The 18,135-nt window shown below is 51.5% G+C and overlaps 2 protein-coding genes across 8 annotated transcripts in view; one reads left to right on the forward strand and one right to left on the reverse strand.

Annotated features, from left to right (window-relative positions):
- The window catches only part of FAM192A (family with sequence similarity 192 member A), a 34,978-nt gene extending 30,568 nt beyond the window's left edge, over positions 1-4,410 (forward strand). For all 7 annotated transcript variants that reach the window (XM_021717550.1, XM_021717552.1, XM_008068031.1 and 4 more), the window contains one exon: positions 3,432-4,410. In XM_021717550.1, coding sequence (XP_021573225.1) covers positions 3,432-3,649 — 218 coding nt within the window. In that variant the 3' untranslated portion in view covers positions 3,650-4,410. The remainder of the gene's footprint in view (positions 1-3,431) is intronic.
- Positions 4,411-9,398: 4,988 nt separating this feature from the next.
- The window catches only part of CPNE2 (copine 2), a 35,990-nt gene continuing 27,253 nt past the window's right edge, over positions 9,399-18,135 (reverse strand). The window contains exons 14-15 of the mRNA XM_008068036.1: positions 11,021-11,257; positions 9,399-9,802 (exon numbers count right to left, since the gene is read on the reverse strand). Of these exons, the coding sequence (XP_008066227.1) occupies positions 9,695-9,802; positions 11,021-11,257 (345 nt within the window). The 3' untranslated portion in view covers positions 9,399-9,694. The remainder of the gene's footprint in view (positions 9,803-11,020; positions 11,258-18,135) is intronic.

The raw sequence follows: 18,135 nt of genomic DNA on the forward strand, positions 1-18,135 counted from the left end.
CCAAGACTGGAGTGCAGTGGCCGCTCCTGGCCACCGCAGCCTCGACCTGCTGGGCTCTGGCGACCTTCCGCCTCAGCCTTCCAAGTAGCTGGAACTATAGGCGCGCGCTACCGTGCCCAGCTAATTTTTGATTTTATTGTAGAGATGAGGTCTCACCAAGTTGCCCAGGCGGGTCTTGAACCTGTGGGCTCAGGCAATCCACTCACCTCGGCCTCCCAAAGCGTGGGACTACAGGCTGAGCCACTGAATCCGGCTAACTTTTTGTTATTAAGTTTAAAAAGTCAGAAATCTATACATTTAGAAAAGGAGACATTATTTCTTTTTCTTTTTTTTCTTTTTTTTTTTTCTTTTTCCTTTTTTGAGTTGGAGTCTCACTCTGTCACCCAGACTGGAGTGCAGTAGCCGCTCCCGGCCACTGCAGCCTCGACCCACTGGGCTCCAGCGATCCTTCCGCCTCAGCCTTCCAAGTAGCTGAAATTACAGGCACGTGCTACTATGCCCGGCTGATTTTTTAATTTATTGTAGAGATGAGGTCTCGCCAAGTTGCCCAGGCAGGTCTTGAACCCGTGGGCTTAGGCAATCCACTCACCACAACCTCCCAAAGCGCGGGATTACAGGCTGAGCCACTGAGCCCGACTCATACCCCCTTTTCTTCAGATTAACCATTTGCAATGAAATTCTCTCTTGAGCACATTTTCCTGCATTCTGACACATTGTGAATCCTGGCTTCCTGAGCTATATGACATGTAGCCCAGAGCTATATGTCCTGGGAGTGGAATGGTGAAGAAAGAGCTCTTGTCTTTAAGGGGTTTGCGGTTAGTGAAGGATGGGACAAGCAGCCCCTCTGTCATTAGGACTGTCTTGTCTTCTATATCCTTAGCTTTAACATAGGGATGCCTGGGGTTAGAGATTAGTGAGACTTTTCCTCTCATTTAAATTACCTGGGATGCGCTTTGAATTTGTATTTGCCTTTTTAAGACATTGTCTGAATCAGTAATATATGCATATAATAAAAAATTCAAAAGGGACAAAAGAGTGTGGAGTGAAAAGTAAGCCCTCCCTGTTTCCTAATCACCCAATGCTTTTCCCCAGAGCAGCCACTCCTACCAATTTTTATGCTTTCTTAACTGTCATGCATATACATGGGCATATCCCTGCTCCCCTACACACACACACAAATGATAACTTTTACCTGCTGTCTGCCCTTGCCTTTTTCATTTAGCACAGTATGTTGGAGGTAATTCAATACCAATACACACAGAGATGCTTTATTCTTCTTAATGACTGAATAGTAGTCTATTACTTAAAAATCGCCTAGTGATAGGCATTTTGTTGCTCCAGTCTTTTGCTACTGCAAACAGTGCTGCAGTGAATGTTCTATTAGGAACATCATTTAAGTTTGAAAAACACTGCCATATTTCTCTATACACCCTCAGCAACATTTAAAGTTGGCTGTTCCTTCCTAATATATTGTTTATCCTCCTGTGTTTAAAATTAATCTGTTCCTTTGTCTATGAGCTGTTCATGTCTTCTGTCACTTTTCTATTTAGTCATTGGCTGTTTGTTTTTTTAACATATTTGGAAAACTCTTTTTTTTTTTTTTTTTTTAGTTGGAGTCTCACTCTGTTGCCCAGACTGGAGTGCAGTGGCCGCTCCCGGCCACCACAGCCTCAACCTGCTGGGCTCCGGCGATCCTTCCGCCTCAGCCTTCCAAGTAGCTGGAACTACAGGTGTGCACTACCACACCCGGCTGGTTTTTTGATTTATTGTAGAGATGAGGTCTCACTGCCCAGGCGGGTCTTGAACCCGCGGGCTCAGGCAATCTACTCACCTCAGCCTCCCAAAGGCACGGGATTACAGGCTGAGCCACCGAGCCTGGCATTGGAAAACTCTTAATATCTTAGAGAAATTTGCTTTGTGGCATCTGTTGTGAAAATTTGCCTCTGCCTTCCTGTGGCCTTGCTGTTGCCCTCTCTGCAATCACGGTCCCTCTCCCCTCACTTTTTGACATCTCCATGTTTTAACACTGCTTGGCTTTTTGCAGCTTCCTTTTCCCTTGTTAGAGCATCTTATGAAGATGAGCAGATACACTGAGTCCTGAACTCTGGACTGGCCGTTCCATACTTCTTTTAGCTTCTCAGTGGTCTTTTTTACTTTTTATTGGTTTCCTAGACTTGGAACCATTTGTTCTTTTCACACTTGAGGTGTCTGGGTCAATGTAGTGTTAGTGCACCTAAGGTAAAACACAAGGAGATGATGTATGTTTGTCACCTTGAGGCAGCGAAGTATGAGCTCCGGCTCTTACTCTGTTAGTATGTTATTGTTGTTTCAGGTTTGCTTTAACGTTTTCTACTCTAAGTAACTTATAACCTTGCCAAGCCATTTGACTTTCCTCGTCAGTAAAATGAGGATAATACCTACATATCAAGTTGCAGTGACTAAACAAGGTTGGAAACATTGAGAGAGAAGAAGGGGAGGTGGAGTTGAATTCTTAACTTTTCCTGTAACTGTCAAGTCCTGCATTTTCCAGCGTGAGGCCTTCCGTCATTGGGACGGCAGAGTAACGGTGGGTTCCCTGGGAAGGAAAGATCCCCCAGCTTCTAGGTGACATTCTGCATGGTCTTAAAATGTTACCTGGCAGGCTTCAGCCTTCTCATTTGTAAAAGAGGGACACAACTGAAAGCAAAGGTTGTGTTAAGTCAGTTTCTAGATTGCTCATCTCTAGGAAAAAAGCATCCCTTCTTAATGAAGACTGTTATTCCGGTTAGTCCCTCTGAACCTATTCCAGTTTGAGGGGCTGCCCGATTAAAAAATTTTTTTAAAATATGTTATTCTACAGATGATGTTTGGCCTTGAAAACATGTCTATGCTAGCTGGTGTGCTGGTCAACAAGTATGGAATGATGTAATGTGCTGAGTTTAATAGAATTGTTAACATTGCTCAGTGTCCTCTTCATCTGTCTTCATCTTTACTGTTGAGAGTGTGTGGAAGCCTTTTCTCTCCCCATGTCTGTTTCCTGCCTTGGGAGGAAGGAGTGATATGAGGTAGGAGTTCCACCTGCTGTAATACTGTGATTATGTGAGTGCAGGAAATCAATTCTATAGGCCACGCTCCAGGGTGATTTCTTCTCCAACTCAGAGTTGATGGGCAACAAGAGAGTGTAGTCAGGCTCTGGGGTTATAAAGACCTTGGTTCAGGCCCAGTGTTGCACCTTTATCTTGAGAAGTCATTTCACCTCCTGGAGCCTTGCTTCCTCCTTCAGTTTCCCCGTCTGTAAAATGAAGGCGACAATAGCATTGGCTGCATAAGGTTGTTTTGAAGTTCACTGGTTTCTGTGGGTAAAGCCCTTGGTAAAGCACCTGGTACGTGGTAAGTACAACCCTCCACCTTGGAAAAGATGGTAGAATAATCGTCCTTCCTCTTTGTTGCAGAGGCTTCATCCTGCAAGTCTCCTGGAAACACTCCCCTGAGTGGCCCCTCCCTCCACTGCCCCTCCGCTGCAGTCTGTATTGGCATCCTCCCAGGCTTGGGCGCCTACTCTGGGAGCAGCGACTCAGAGTCCAGCTCAGACAGCGAAGGCACCATCAACGCCACTGGGAAGATCGTGTCCTCCATTTTCCGCACTAACACCTTCCTGGAGGCCCCCTAGCTCCTGTCCTTCCACAGGAACTCCTCCCCAAGAGTAGATTGGACTGTTTGTCCTGCCACAGGTGTTACCTCCTTCAAGAAACTCCTATGCCTGCTTTCTGTGCACACCATGGCATTTTTAACATGATCTAAAAATGTGCCAGAATCCACTTGTGGCCCGAATTGTGTTTGGTTTCTCTTTCCCCTCCAATGCAGATGGCCAGATCTGTCCTGCTGCCTCTTTCCTCGTTGATGTGGTGGGGAGGGTCCAAGGCCCAGCAAAGATTCCACTAAAAATGCCCTGAGATGAGGTACCAGCTGGCTTGCAGAGGGTTTGGGTTTTATTGCTTGCTGGTTTTTTTCTTTTTTATGTTTTTCTCAGCAGCACAAAGAAGCAAGGGCAGTTATTGGACAGAGGTATTATTTAAGCATTCTGTTGTAGATGAGTATGTTGTTTGATTTTACTGCCTTGTGGGGCATAGGGGGAGGAGAATGACCCAGGTGATGAAATGGAGCCCTTCCCTGGAACTAACCAGTCCTTGATGTTGTGTGACTAAGTGAAGATCATAAACTATATCCTTAGGAGGTGTCACGTAACACTCAGCATTCATTGTGAAGTTTTTCCTTACCCTTGGCAATTCCTTGTCCCATCCGCATCCAATCCCGTTTATGTAGGAAGAGACTGGTAGCAAGATAGCTTCCATCTTCTCTTCAAAGTTTTTCTCTAACTGGCATATTATTTTGTTTTTGTTTTTGAAATAAAGATTTTGTTTAGGATTATAAGCTTTAGAGAAACAAGCATTTCTTACTCTTATTCTGGCCGCTTCTGGAATACTAATATTGCAATCTAGTAGGACAGACACACCTGTGTACTACGACTATACTCCATCGGGGCCCTTCTCTGTTTAATACATATTAGGGGTGGGGCTTTCAGTGGCCTACTCTTTTCTGACCTCAAGGTGCTGCCTGGTACTTTTCTTGTATCTGCTGCCCCTCCTGCTTTTCCCTTCCCAAATGGAGCAACTCTGAAGCCATGAGCGCCAAGAACCGGAGGTGCTCCTCTGCCTTGTTGTCACATAAAGGGAACTAGTACATCCTTGGGATTATGAGGGAGGGAGAGAGGGTCTGGAGGCCTCAGGACAGAGGCAGACAGGAGCTTTACAAGAAGCTATAGCTCCCCTGCTGCAGGAGAATGAGCCTATATGCCTCTTTCTTCCCCTTGGTTTCTGCGTTGGTTGTTTCTACTTCCTTGGGTGTGAGACTGAGTGAGACACACACAAAATGTGTTGACACTGTGATGCCGGCAGGCAGAGAAGCTGCTCAGTCTTAACGTGGGCAGAGGCCCCTGGATCTCATCCAGCCATTCCTTTTCCTTTTCCAGTGCAGTGACACCCTGGTGCCTGTTGGCAGATGGTGACTTCCCTTCACCCGTAACTGATTCCTTGTGAATTCTTCCTGCTTTTCCGAACTGCTCTGTGCTAATTGTTCCTGACTGCTAGTACGGGTGCGACAGCTCCAGCCTAACAAACAAGACGTTGAGGTAAAGCTGTGTAGGCACCTTCTGCTCCTCTGCTTCATTGTTCTGGCGACTGTGCTGTCATTATTACAGCACATACCCACGGCAGCCTCACGTTGCTTCAAGAGGCAGACCAAGGGATCACAGCCACCATCCTCATGTGGCTTGACTTTTAAGAGGCCCTTACGGTAACTCATGGTCTCAGTTGATGTTAGGAGAATTGGCAAAGGGGCTCAAGGCTTAAACACATGTTAACACGAAGGCTAGTAAACCTGTCAGAGCACAAGGCCTTGTCATTCCTACATTGAATCTTGTGCTTCCAGCGCTCCCTGTCTGCCTCAGCTGAATTGTGTTGAGAAGGCTGACTTTCAGGTGGAGATTTTGACCCTTGGTGTCTCAGAGATTCAGGATAACTCTCTGAACGGAAACAGCTTTTGTAGACACCACTGCTAGCATAGCAGGGTCTATTCTGACCAACAGAGGAAGCAGCCTTGGAAAGATCTAGTGTAGACCTTGAGGTTCAACCCCAAAGAAGAATGGAATTAATAGAGATGGAAGGAAACACTGCTTTAAACCAGTGTTTCAAAAGTGTCATAATGCCTTAATATTTGGGATTGTATAACTATTGATAGTAATAAGGGATAAAAACCTGCTTACTTTGTCCTGAATGGTAGTATTCTTACAACTCTCTAACCATGTGAGGGAGAAAGCTAATGTGAATCCCATTGCCAGCTCTATATATTTGGATCTAGCTTGTGTCACCCACCTAGGTGTGAGAAAGGGGGCATGAAATTCAAAGCATCCATTTTTCCATCTATAAAAAATAAGGCTGGTGTGACTAGACCCAAAAAGGTGGCTGGCTACCTGTTTATATATGACCTGCCTGGGTCCCAGGATCCAGGAGGAAAGAAAGCTGACTTCCCAGATCCAAACTGAGGGGCTTAGCTCTTTCCAGGAGCTTTCTAGGCAGGGAGTCAGTACCCCCTAACTTGGGGTGACTTAGGCTAGACCCTTGTGTGCTCACGTCTTTCACTCTCTAGTTCCTGAGTTCCTCCCTTCTGGTCACTTGTTCCCACCCAGGAGAAAAACTTTGATGGCCTAAGACCTTCCCCACTGCTTCTGCTCCTTCTCTCTGGAAACTCAGCCTAGTTCCACCTTCCCTGGATATGCTATAGGGGTTATGGGCTTGGAGCCAGATGTTTACTAGCTGTGTCACTTGAGCAAGGTTAGGGCGACCTCTTCATGCCTCACTTTCCTCAGCAAATAGGAATAACACCACTAGCTTCCTAGGGAGATAAAGATGATCTGGATTAGGTGCTAGGTGTGAGGTCTGGCACACTGCGCTCGGTAAATGGTAGTCATCCTCAGAGCTTCCACTGGCCTGGTGACTGGGGCACTGTGCCTACTTCTGGGCAGCATGTCCAGCGCTCCTGTCAGAGGTGGTTTATGCAGTTTGAGCCATTCCACTGGCACTGCTCCATTGTAGCTAGAACACTGGCATAGCGAGGGTCAGCTCTGGTCGTCAGAGCTCCAACCACCAGCCTCTGCTGTACGCCTACCCCTGAGCTAAATGTTAATTGTTCAGGCACACCCGGTTCCTTGGCTCGGGCGTCCTAGCCGTGGGTATATGGCTCAGCTGTCATCTTGGGCCCCTCCAGAAAAACAAAGAGGAAAGCTCTGTGGCAAAGCAGTTATTTGGAGTTGGGCATTTTCTTGATGTTCTGGTGTGCCCAGTCCACTTACGCATAACAGGATGGAATGCAGGTTCTGCTCAGTGGGAGGCCAGGATCCTGGCAACACTTTTGTAGTCACAGGGTGAACACAAGAAGCCAGTTGCACATTCATGCTTTAGTGATGCTGGCAAGGGTGGGCATTTTGCTCCTTACCAGCTGGAACAGTGATTTAGGGAGAGAGGGAGTCTCACAGCAATAACAGACAGGATGCGGCAGAGGAGATAGGCAGAAAAACCCGGGGAGACAACGCTTCACGAGCTCTATGCTGTAGGCTGGTCTCCCTTGCTGTGTCAGTAGTAGCCCCACACATCATTACCCCTCATGTTGATTTCATTCAGTACGCACTGAGACTTTGCCACATAGATGCCAGGCATTTGGGGCATTTGCCCACTATTTTTGTGGACTGCAGTGTCTTTCATCCTGAAAAAAAGTCCCACAAAGCAGCACAGGGGCTCAATGACTTGCCTGAGGGTGCATAGCTGGGTGACAGACCGAGATTTTCATTTGACCCTTTAACTCGTAAGCCTAGCTTTCCGTGATTTCAATGAAACTTTTAAACAAATGCCAGTGCCTGGGCCTCAGTGGAGGAGATTCAGGAGTGAGGGAGTCTTTCCAAGTTCACTTTCCAGATCTCCAACCTTGTGCAAGAACAAAGGAGCAGCATCAAGGCTTGAATTTTTTTTTTTTTAAAGTGATTTGTTTGGTCTTGTCGATAGTTTCGGCATACTCCTGTCCTTTTTGAACTGAAGCCAACTGGGAGTAAAGGGCCTGCTTGACTTACCCACCCAGGCTTAGGCAGAGAAGGGGCAGGCGGAGTAGAGGTAGCTGGGCCTGCACCCACTCCCTGAAGCCTGGAAGTGGGGACCATAGCTCTACCATACTTGAGACAAGTGATCTGTGAAAATAGGAACATTCGGGACAGACCCCCTAGTGCAAAGTAGGGGCTCTGCCTTAACATGGCCCTGTGCACAGCAGTGTTCAAAGTCACTCCCATAGGGAGTTGGAAAAGGTGGAGTGGTCTGTGAGAAGTGGTCACCCTAGTATATCCATCCCTGAGGGCTAAGGAAGGCATGTGGGCCTGAAATGCCTCTGGTCAGACTTAGCAGATTCTCCTATATGGAGGGCAGGTACAATGCCATCCAGAGGACTCACCTCAGCTGCCAGCTGAGAGAGTAAACAAGCAGTCTTGTTCCAATGCTTCAACTAACACCCAGTCTCGCAGCTGGTCTGAGTGAATGACCCCAGGTGAAACAGATGTGTTGATTGTGGGATTCCATCTGTGTTGCTGGCCTGGGGACTGGGCCCTATGCTTTCGTGAAGGACAGCCACAAATCAGGGCTCCATGCAGTCTCTCAAGACAAGCTCAAGTGCCCCTAAAGAATATTTCAACTAATGCTTGGTGGCCACAGAATCAGTGGAGGCATCAGAAGCTCAGGATGATGGTGTCCCTCACCTGCTCCCACCAGGTGAACCATGGCTGTAGCTCATCAGGCGCTTGGAGTGAGAACAGGCCTGGCTTGTGCCCAATCCTAGCAGGCCTTAGTGAGAATCACTGACTGGAAGAGTAGGCACGGATCTGACTTCATGGGTTCAGTGGCATGGAGTGACAAATTTATTAGCTGGCAACTGGAGGAGAACCCCTAGCAGAGCTGAGGGAAGGCATTGGACTCCATGGAACAGGCGTGGGCCATGGAGTCAACCAGACTCAAAGTCCAGCTCTGCCTCTAATAGACTTGACTAGCTTCTGGAAGAGTTCATGGAGATAGTGCTGGCAGAGCACTTAACACAGAGCTGGACACAGTGCTGAAAGGCTACTGGTTATATGGAAGCCTTGTCCAAGGGACTGACTGCAGCTCCAGGAGCTGGGAGAGATGTGTTACATGGAGCAGGGGACCAGGGAGGAGGGCAGAGGCTTCAGAGAGCTGTACTCCAGCCGGTTTCACACAGTTGGGACTGAGCCAGAGAGGAGGATGTGGCAGAAACAGTAGGGTCAGCAGCAGCAGTAGTTGGGGTCCTGAGGCCAACAAGGTGTTCACATACCTCTCATGATAGACCACAACGCCTGGGCAACCTGGAGGAGCTGATGGTGACTGTGACACTGTCCAGTTGGGGACAGGGACATGTGGTGTTGGCTGGGCCTGCATGGCTGGTGTGGGCCTGGACATTCTGTTCACCCACAAATATATATTATGTGCAAAGGGCCAGTTTAACAGATAGAGAATGAATGCTGATCTGGGAACGAACGTCCCCGTGCAGAAGCAAGTTCACCAGCTTTGCAGGCTTGCTGGATAGATTTTCATGTCACATTTCCTCTCTCAGATCAGTGAGTCCCTCAGGTCCCAGCAGAGGAAGTAACTGACACAGGGACATCTGAAACTGCTTTATTACCCTGAGTATATAACAAATAGAGCACAATCACAGTATAAAAACAGAGCAGGAATTGGGTGCAGGCTACGACACAAAGTATGCACCAAAGACATGTTCCTTCCAGAGTCTGCAGCTAGTTACTTGGAAAAAGCCAGTTATGATTGTAAAAATTTTATTCTCCTTAATAACAATTCCACTAGAATTATACAAAGTACATTCAATACTTAAGAGTGGCAAGGGAGGGGAGAGGAAGCCAGTCGGGCCGGAAGCATCATCAGTTCACTTCAACAAAGGAAGCCCAGCTGGGCTGGGGGAAGTTGGGGGTGGAAGTCCGGTTGTAAAAAATAAAAATGTGGATCGGTAGAAAAGGCCACCCACAGGGAAGCAGGGTGAGCGTGCGCGTTTCTGGGGGAAGGGGGCTCGGCCGCATGCTGCCACTGGGCACTGGTGCTCAGGCGGGCTCCGAGTTGGTGGGGGGCAGGTTTTTATGCTTGAAATACTGCACGACTTGTTGGGGCAGCTCTGCCAGCACAGCTTTGGCCAAGGTCTCTTTCGCTGCCTGCAGGGCCGAGGGTGGGAGGGGAGGAGAGAGAATAAAGATAAATGAACAGAAGTTGTGAGGGGCACCATGCCCAGAGCGCTGCTGCTGCAGGTGTCCATGGGGGACAAACCCAGACTGAGGGCCAGGGCAGTCTAAAATAGCACCCCTGGTCTCCACCCAGGCCTGAACTCCCACCTTCCTTTCAGTTAAGTGTGCCTCTTACCCAGAACACTTGAGATACCTAGGAGTGACATTTAGAATGAACTCCCCATGGGAGGCAACCTGCTTATCTGGCAGGCATCTCCCGAGCACCTCCTGGGCTGGTATGAATGGGCATGACTGTTGGGTCACTGCTGGGTGGCCAGCCACAGGCCAGACACGTGGAGGTGTCAGGCACTGGCCTGTGCACAGATGATGACCGATGCCCAACATTTGTCCTCAGGAAGCTCACGCTCCAGAGGAAGGAGCAGAACCATCTCAGGCAAGCCCAGAGGACACTGGGCAGAGATGTGTGGACCACACTGGGCACAAACCAGGAGGGCAGTTCTTGCGGAGGCTGGCTTCCAGATCTGAGCCACAGCACCCCAAGAGGGCCTTACAGCCCAGGAAACTGGGGCCCAGAGAGGGCTTGCACAAGACCACACGGTGAGCTTCTGGTCAAATGAGGGTCAGGCCCAGGCCGGCAGTACAGGGGTGACATCTGAAGACTCGCTCCCTTCTGGGATTCCTCACGGGCTCTGCTGCGAGGGCAGTGACCAGAGCCATCTCTAGGAACAAGGCGAGGGGACACCAGTCTCCTAAGCAGAGGCCTTCGGGAGAGGAGGCCAGCCTCAGCCGAGGAGGGGCCTCGTTTCCCAGCTGCAGGATGAGGGGCACCAGGAAAGCCTCTCACCTCCTCTGGGCCTTTACCCTGGTCCCTCCGCCTGCCTGGAATGTTTCACACCACATGTAACTCCTACCTCTGGTCAGGGCCCCAGTTAGAGAGCAGGTCCCCCAGGACACCCTGCCCGAGAGCCCCATGTTCCATCAGCTTGTAGACACACGTGCTCCCACTGTCATAATGGCCTCCTCTGGTGAGGCCTAGCATGGGACCTAGCACATGGGAGCCTGCAAGAAGTATGTAGTCCGTGGCATCTAGGGTGGAAGGGTCTAGAATCCCAACTCTCATCCTTGATGGTGAGCTGTGCTTCCTGGGGTACTCTGACCGCCCCCTCCCCAGCCTGGGTACACACTCACGTTGCGGAACTCTCGAAAGGGCACGAATTGTACGATGTCTCGGGCTGCCTCCTCTCCTGTGTGGGAGCGCAGTGTGCGGCTGTCCCCGTCCAGGAACTCCATGGCAGCGAAGTCAGCGTTGCCCACGCCCACAATGATGATGGACATGGGTAGCTTGGAAGCCTGCACCACAGCGTCCCGCGTCTCCTCCATGTCACTGATGACACCATCCGTGATGATGAGGAGGATGAAGTACTGCTGCAGGGTGGGGTCCACCGAGCACTCAGCAAAACCCTGAAGCCTTGGCATCCCCTCGTCCCTCTCCCCCAGTCCCTCCTACTCCTGGGAGGAAGGCAGTGCCTCTCGCCCAGCTGCAGCCACATCCCAGCCACCTCCCTAAGCATTCGGCTCTCTCAGGGTCCAGCCCACACAGGCCTCTGATGCCTCTAAATCCTGACCCGGTTGCAGCAGGAAGCACAAACTGCTCTCCCCTCCTGCCCTGCGCACTCAGACTCTCCTCCTGTGGCTTCAGAGCCCTGGATTCCAGGCCTGGCTTTGCCAGTCATTACACTGTAGGACTCTGGGCAACTAACTTAACTCATTGTGCCTCAGTTTCTCCATCTGCAAAGTGGAAGTTGCTGCACCTAGATCAAAGGGATAGCATGCCCGATGCGTGGCAGCGGCTGGGTTTGCTGCCATTTTCGGTGTCCACGGCAGCTGCAGGAGGACTCATTCTGACTGACAGACTGGGACCAGCCTCCCCTTCTCTGCTCCACCTGGGTATGGAAACCCATGATACTCTCTTTTCTCTGCTCAACATGGCATCTGAGACAGCTGGCAGGAGCTAAGAGCAGGCCATCTGGGCCAGCACTTCCGGGGGTGTGGGACTCTGCTGGTAAACAAGTGCACTTGGGTCACATTCCAGACACAGCCCTGAATATCACTGAGTCACAGGAGGACTGGTTTTGTAGTGGCCTTTCCATCCTATAAGCTGTACCCAGGAGGAAGTCTTGGTGTGGTGCTACTGTGTCTTTACACCTCTCCAACAAGTGTCCTTCCTTATCAACAGAGGGAGAAGGCAGGAAGCCCAGAGCTTGAGACAATCATCTCCAGCTAGACTATAATACCACTGTGCAGTCAGTTGTATTTATTTTTTTTGTTGCCCTCTGTTTATGGAAAGTGATATTTTATCATTTACAGGGGGATATAAAGTTCCTGACAAACGAAGGAATAATTAGTGTGGGGGATACATGGATAGAGAACAAGCTGGGAAGGTGGGGACAATGGAAGGAGTTTCAGAAGGCCCACTGGATAGCCTGAGGGTGGACAGCCTGGAATTCCAAGCTGCAGAGACCACATTTTCAGTTTAGCTCTGTCCTTAGTGCCCTCTAGCTCCTTTTGGGGGCACTCCGTTTTCTCCATCCATAAAATGAACAGATCAGCCCTTGAGATCCTAATATTCTCTTCTGGGGCTTTGCCTTCTAGTCTGACCCTTTTGATTCCCAGAAGAGGAAACTGGGACCCAGACTAGTCAAGGTCATGGAGCTGAAAACAGTAGAACCATGTCAGACTCCAGGTCTGCGCTTGACCACCTTCCGATCCAGCAAAGCTGCTTGCTTGCTAGGGGCTTGCAGAGGCAACAAGCTCAGCACCACCCCCCAGGGTGCCCTGCTCCCCTCTCTGCTCCCTAAGTGCAAGCTGTGGAGGGAAGGAACAGATGAGCCGTGCAGACTGGACCCGACCCCAGGCCCAGCACTGTGCCTTTAAGAGACCAATCCCTTGGCTGGGGATACTGTTGCCATGGAGATGGTGGCCTGGATCCCACAGTGGAGGGCTGCTGCTGCCAGCCCCCCATCCCTGGCTTTGAGTGGCCTCATAAGCCCATCCAGACCCTGGCCCTCACAGCCCGCCCTTGTTCCAAGGCCCCCTCCCTTGGGCAGTCCTCTAAATGCACTTCAGTCCCACCAGAAACAGTCCAGGGCAGTACTTCCGGGGCCCCAAGCTGACAGGTGGGAAGACAGGAAGAGACTTGGCAGTGAGGAAAGAAAAGAACATTTGACCTTGGTCTGGCAGGTCCCACCATTCAGTGGGTGGGGCCTAGAGACAAGTCAAGCTCAGAGAGGCGGTCCCCACCCCCTCCCCACATGGCCCTCTTGACGCCCCATTTCAATCAGCCACATGTCTAGGAGACCCGTGGGCTCAGGTCTGGGCCTCCCGCATAGCCTTGCAGCCCTTCACCTCAGAAGGCTGGGGCAGACAGCGTGCGTTCCTGAAGAACCGTGGGCACCAGTGGACAGAGTCCGTGATGACACATGATGACAGTGTCCACACACTGTGGTCCCCACCCAGTGATTCCCAATTTAGACACCAGGGAGAACTCAGAGAGGTTCCATGACTTGTTAAGGGCCCACAGCCAGGAGCTGGCATGATCCCGAGTCTGGCTGTATCCAAAGCTGGGGCTCTTTCCATGATGTCCTTCTCTAGTGCCCGCTGGCACCAGTGGTCTATCATTGTGTCTCCAACAGTGGAGCCTGGCAGGGAGAAGCTTTCCTTCCACCCAGCACCCTGGTGTCTGATGGCCCGAACCTCCAGGGAATCAGCCCAGGGTGGGGCCCAGAGCCCTGATGCTGGACTTTAACTCCCACTCCCATGTGCCAACCAGCCAGCCACAGTGCCCACACCCATTTGCCTGGCCTCAGCTTCTGCCCAGCTGCGCCCAAGGGTCAGCAGCCTGGCCCTGGCAGTGGAAGTGCAGCTGACAAATCCTGGGCTTCCCTCCCAGCCTGGGCAGAGCAGGGTTGTCTGGAAGCCTCAAAGGTCCAGGGACCCTGCCCCTAGGAAAGATCAAAGTGGGCGGGTTGTAGATGGGGAGATGGACAGAATTGGATGGGAACAGTGGGAAGGGCTGTGCTGGCCCAGCAGATGGGCCTGGTCTGCCCCACCCCCGTGTTCCCACCTCCGGAAACAGCCCATCACTGTCAAGTTGAATCCAGAAACCCAAACTCACAACCCATTTCAAGGATGGAGTCTCTCTTGCCTTTACCCAGGGTTCTTCAGGTTTCTGGGGTGTAAATAGCTGCTTCCCCTAAAGCATTTAACGTAGGACTTGACTGATAAGAAATTGACTTGATCACACAGTTTCAGGCAGCATCTGGGGAAGCTGCACTCGCTCCCTAGGTTATTTCTGAGAAGTCCTCTGCTGAGCACCCTAGGGGCAGGAGTAGGGGGAACTTCCAGGATGCCAGCCACTTCCCAGCTCCATTTCCACCAGACACCAGACACCTAGGCAACCAACCAGGAATGGGCCATGAATAGCAAGGCCCAGGGCTCGGGGACCAAGGCAGAGGGAGGGATGGAGGCCCCAGATGGGCATCGCCCCTAGGCACTCCCAACCTGCTTAATGCCCTCCAGTGGCTCCCCACTGCCTTCAGAGAAAATCCAGATTCCTCGATGGTTTCCCAGGCCCTGTGGGAGCTGGCCCACCTTTTCAACTTCACCTACCCCCATTTATTCCTCTCTGTTTTCTTTTCTTCTTCTTCTTTTTTTTTTTAAAAGACAAGATCTTGCTCTGTCACCCAGGCTGCAATGCAGTGGTGCAATCATAGCTTACGCAGCTTCAAACTCATGGGATCAAGGAGTCTTCTCCACTCAGCCTCGCCAACAGCTGGGACTTCAGGTATGCACCACCATGTGTAAAATTACCTGGCTAATTTTTAAAAATTAGCCAAAATTACCTGGCTAGTTTTTATAAATTGTTTGTAAAGAGAGGGTCTTGCTACATTGCCCAGGCTGGCCTTGAACTCCTGGCCTCAAGTGATCCTTACACTTCAGCCTCCCAAAGTTCTATGATTACAGACACAAGCCACCATGCCTGACCCATTTACTCCTTTTACACCACACTCCTTCCTTCAGTTATATCCACACTCCAAGCCTCCATGCCTTTGCATGTGCTGTTCCCTCTGCCTGGGACACTCCACACACACACACACCCTTCATGAAGTGAACTCTCAAGCATCCTCCAAGTTTTCAGCTTGGACATCACTTTTCCTGGAAGCTTTCCTGAGCCCCCTCACCTGGTTAAGTGCCACCCTGTGATCCTGTGCCCCATCTTGACAGGCCTAATCCCACACATCACAGCACCTGCTCCTGGCCTGGCTCCGCACACACGGCGGCTCTGGGAGGGCAGAGGCTGTATCTTGCCCATTGCGATCCCTGCAGTGCTGTGCAGGAGTCTGCTTGGGAAGACACGTTGAGTGAATGAACGGGAGCGTGCGGCCTGCCTAGGAAGATGCTTCCAGCACCTGCTCTCAGCTTCCTGTACGTGGGTGTGCACCAGTGCACATATGTCTGGGGGTAGGGAGGGCGAAGCCACACCAAACATTCTCCCGAAACCAAAAATCCGCTGAACGAAAGCATCGGGGATAATCCACAAATTACTTCCTTTTGCTTTGGGCTAAATGTGTTCAGCATCACCAAATGCTAGCCCAAGGGGTATCCCCCAGGAACTTCAGCCACCAGGGATGCACTTTCTGTGTGCTGAGCACTGAGGCTGAGTGATGCATATGCCTGTCCAGTTGAATCCTCATGGTGCTTCTAGAAAGTGGGTACTGAGTCCATGACCCCTGTGGTACAGGTGAGAAAACTGAAGCTTCAAGAGTGTAAGCCACCTGCCCTGGGTCACACAGCCAGAAAGTGGGGGAGCCAGGACCTGAACCTCCCAGAGCTCAAGGCTGAACCATCAGACAGCCCCACCTCCCCTCCCTGGTGTACCCTGAGACCAGGGATAAGGGGAGGTAGGACAGGAAGAATGGCTGTATCAGTTCCTGGACATCAGAGTAGGAGGGGCCATTGAGACCACCTGGCCTCACTCCTGCAGGCCAGAGATGCCTGGAGATTGCCCAAGGTCACACAGCCTGAGTGGATGACAGCTTTCTGAGGGTAAGGGAGCCAGGAGGAGGCTGCCTGCCCTAGGTTGAGAGGACCAAGTCAAAACCACAAGGGCTGGGATGTCCAGAGGATCAGGACTGGGTGTTCCATGCCAGGGCCTCAAGTCCTCTGGCTTCTTCTCTCTGGGGCCCTCCACAGTGGTTCTCTGGAACACAAAACACTGTTCCTGGCCTTCCCTGGGGCTCATGGGGTCTAATAGGCAAGGGTCCATCTCTTCCTGGACCCACCCTGCCCAGTCCTGCCACCAGCTCAGCAGGTGTAGCAGGAAAGAGAGCCCTAGCATTAAGGCTGGGCTCCTTTCCTCTCCCAGCCCATGTTTTCCTCCTAAAGCCAATAGGCAGGACTTTTCCCATCCCTAGGAAAACTGGCTAAGGTGGATGAAACACAGGGTGAGACAGTGGCCTGACACCCAAAGAGATGGAGTGTAAGCCGAAGGCTGCCTCTCACTCTGTACTCCTCAGCCAAGGCTGCCCTAGCACCCGCAGGAGTTTTTTAAGAAGCCCCTCCCTGGTCTTTCCCAGTTACTACCCTTGCAGGCTGCCCCAGATCCTCATGGCGCCCCAGGGTGTTACTGCTCCCATTTCTTTTTCTTTTTTTTTTTTTTTGAGTTGAGTCTCACTCCGTCGCCCAGGCTGGAGTGCAGTGGCATGCTCACAGCCACCTCGGTGTCGACCTGCTGGGCTCTGGCGATCCTTCCACCTCAGCCTTCCAAGTAGCCAGAACTAGCATGGGCCACCACACCCAGCTAATTTTTTATTTATTGTAGAGACGAGGTCCCATCAAGTTCCCAGGCTGGTCTCAAACCCGCAGGCTCAGGCCATCCACTGGCCTTGGCCGCCCAAAGTGCTGGGATGACAGGCTGAGCCTCCACATCCGGCCAACAGGACTCCCATTTCACCAGAGGAACCGGCTGGGCGTGGTGGCTCACACCTGTAATCCCAGCACTTGGGAGGCCAAGGCGGGGGGACTGCATGAGCCCAGGAGTTTGAGATTGTAAGAGGAACCGGGCTCAGAGCAGGGAGGGACTTGTCTCAGGCTCCCAGCTGCCTCAGTCAGGGCCTGGGATGGCCCTGAGGTCATACCCCTGAGGTGGTGGTGACTTTCCTCTCCTTCCTTTTGGTCTCTGCACTGCCTCAGGCTTGAGCTTGCTATCCCCTCTGCCCTGTGGCACCTTCCCTGAGCTCCTGGTTGGCCTGTCTTTTCTCGTCCTTCAGGTCTTCGGGGACTCTCTTTTGGGTCTTAAGTGAGCCGCGTGATCTCACTTAATCCTAATACCACTTCCTCCAGGTAGGTCCTATTAATAATCCCACTGTACAAATGAGGAAACTGAGACTCCATGATTTGCCCAAGACATGGTGAGGGAGGGGCGGGGGCAGGATTCCAACCCGGGCACCTGACTCCAGGGCTCCCCTTTCTCCACAGACCCTCTACTGCCTCCCGACCCCTTGGAGCAGACTCTGCCCTTTCCAGAGGCCAGCCTTTGTGTCCTCTTCTCTCTCTCATAATCTGTCCCCGTCTCCATCTTTGCCGCCTTCTCCGGGAAGCCAATCTCCACTTCCCTAGTGACCAGTTGCCTCCCTCCGCTATGCATGGGAGTGGGCCCCCTTCCCTGGGGGAGGAGAATCTGAACTTCACACAACTCAAGGCCTGCAGCAGGGCCGACTTAACTCTGTCCGTTCACAGAGCACAATGAGCACCCGTCACAGGCTAGGCACAGAGATGGGTGTGAACTAGGCGATGCCGTCATCACCTAGTCGGATGAGAACAGGCAGAGAAGGCAGATCTACTTCAGACTAGCGGTCAAGGGAGGCTGCTTGGGGGAGGTGGCACTCACTGAGGGACGCAACAAAGTCAGCCACGCAGAGTCCAGGAGGAACCTCCAGGCGGGTGACACAATCATCCTAAGTGACAAAGGGGCCGTGCAGTCCGCGAGATGGTTGGTGAGGGAGGGAGAGGGAGGAAGAGGCTTGGAGGATATCACCTGACTACAATGGGTTTTTGGCAGGGGAGTGGCAGGATTGAGCCCTCCATCAGGAGAAAGAATGGCAGGGGGCAAGGGTGGTGAGGGTGGCTGCAGTGTCCAGTGAGAGAGCCATGGCAATGGGAGGTGGGTGAATTTGGGATATTGGGGGGTAGAATAAAAAGAACATTCTAGCCTTTGGGAGGCTGAGGTGAGTGGATTGCCTGAG

Source organism: Carlito syrichta, unplaced genomic scaffold, assembly GCF_000164805.1.
Source record: "Carlito syrichta isolate Samal-C Ts95f unplaced genomic scaffold, Tarsius_syrichta-2.0.1 Scaffold309854, whole genome shotgun sequence".
Lineage (NCBI taxonomy): Eukaryota > Metazoa > Chordata > Mammalia > Primates > Tarsiidae > Carlito > Carlito syrichta.